At 45.4% G+C, this 1,705-nt stretch overlaps 1 protein-coding gene across 1 annotated transcript; it reads left to right on the forward strand.

The window, feature by feature from the left end:
- Nucleotides 1–34: 34 nt before the first annotated feature.
- Pmar_PMAR025153 (hypothetical protein) lies at nt 35–442 on the forward strand (the record flags this gene model as incomplete). The annotated part of the gene is made up of 1 exon (XM_002775294.1): nt 35–442. A coding segment is annotated over one exon (408 nt), but the record flags the coding sequence as incomplete, so codon positions are not given.
- Nucleotides 443–1,705: the final 1,263 nt, after the last annotated feature.

A 1,705-nucleotide genomic window follows, 5' to 3' on the forward strand; every position in this document is an offset into this window, starting at 1 on the left:
ACTCGGGTCTGTGAAAGTGAATGATGCTCCGCAGATTACCACTCCCGGCGATGACATTCTTTTGGACAGTGGAACCAATTTCTTCTACGTCTCACCAGATTACTACGATGATATCACTAAGGATGTCAAGGAACAAGCTGACAAGATTGCTGGGAGACCAGTGGATATAGAATACGACGCAGGAGCTAATCTGTGGAGATTCTCATGTGTTTATATGAACGCCTTGCCACCCCTGTCTCTAGGATTGGGCCCTCAAGGAACTGTACCCTTGAAGCTGACCTACCTGAACTACGCCTTGGATGATAATGGTTCCTGTTTCCTGCTTATCAAGAAAGGGGAAGAAGATGAAGCCTGGATGCTTCCTGCTAAAGCTGTCATCGGAAATTACTACGAGTTTCAGCCTGATCAGAGACGACTGGGAACCGCTCCAGCAATCGCCTGATGTTCAAGTCGTAGTCACGCCTCCACCTGCCCTGATAGGTCTTCGGTGAAGCCATGGTGTGGATTACACCGTGTAACATGATTCAGAGGATCGTTTTGTCTTACCCCATGTCACTAATCGATTTGTCTTAATCCACGTCAGTGATCGTTTGGTCTTGCTCCATGTCACTAATCGATTTGTCTTAATCCACGTCAGTGATCGTTTGGTCTTGCTCCATGTCACTAATCGATTTGTCTTAATCCACGTCAGTGATCGTTTGGTCTTGCTCCATGTCACTAATCGATTTGTCTTAATCCACGTCAGTGATCGTTTGGTCTTGCTCCATGTCACTAATCGATTCGTCTTAATCCACGTCAGTGATCGTTCTGTCTTACTCTCAGTGATTGCATTGTCTTGGTCCATGTCAGTAATCGTTTCGTCTTGATTCATGTCAGCGATTCTGAGTCTATGACCTCCTCATTGCCTGAGAGTATTTTCATCAGAAAACTTCTTGCGTCGCTTCTGGTCAGAAACAGTTGAGTTCGACCGAGACATGATTCTGTGATATGAGAAGGATATTACGGGCATAACCGCTTACTTCCGATGTGATTTCGACTCGTCACTTGAGTATAGTGTATGCAGTGTGACGTCATCGTGGCATAAGAATATGTTCCCGATTCGTGGGCACAGCTAGTTATCACAAATCGACCTATAGGTCATATTACTAAAATATGACCGCGACTGGCATTGAGATATAGTGAGCATACACGCGTAGAATAGTCAATCCTGAAAATAGAATTCTCGACTGGAGTATCACATTTTTGAATTAGGAATTAGAGAAAGAGTTCCGCGACATGCAAGGGAAAGGGGCCCTGGATGAAGGTAACTCCGCAAAATCGATGCTCTCACCGGCGAAATTGATTTCCTTGATCATGAAATTGTATTTCTCATCCGCAGGATTGACATCATTTTTTGACCCTTTTGACCGATACATGTACCTAAACCCAAACTCCAAATTAATGTCCTCACTCGTGTATGTGACGTCCTCGTCCGCGGGCACAGCGGCTGTATTCGCCAAAGGGACTCCTGATTCAGGAATCTCAGGCTCATCAGGCGAGAAGTCCAGGGATCTTGCATGCCATTCGGAAATGTATTCAGCGAATACAGCCGCCCAGTGAGTAGTCTAGTGAGGAAATCGTCAATGGTAGGGCAGCATAGTGTGAAGGAACTCCTCATATTATGTTGTCTCCTTCTTTCCTTACACAATAGCCTGCTGACTGTCAT

Source organism: Perkinsus marinus (genome assembly GCF_000006405.1).
Source record: "Perkinsus marinus ATCC 50983 genomic scaffold scf_1104296956046, whole genome shotgun sequence".
Taxonomy (NCBI): domain Eukaryota; phylum Perkinsozoa; order Perkinsida; family Perkinsidae; genus Perkinsus; species Perkinsus marinus.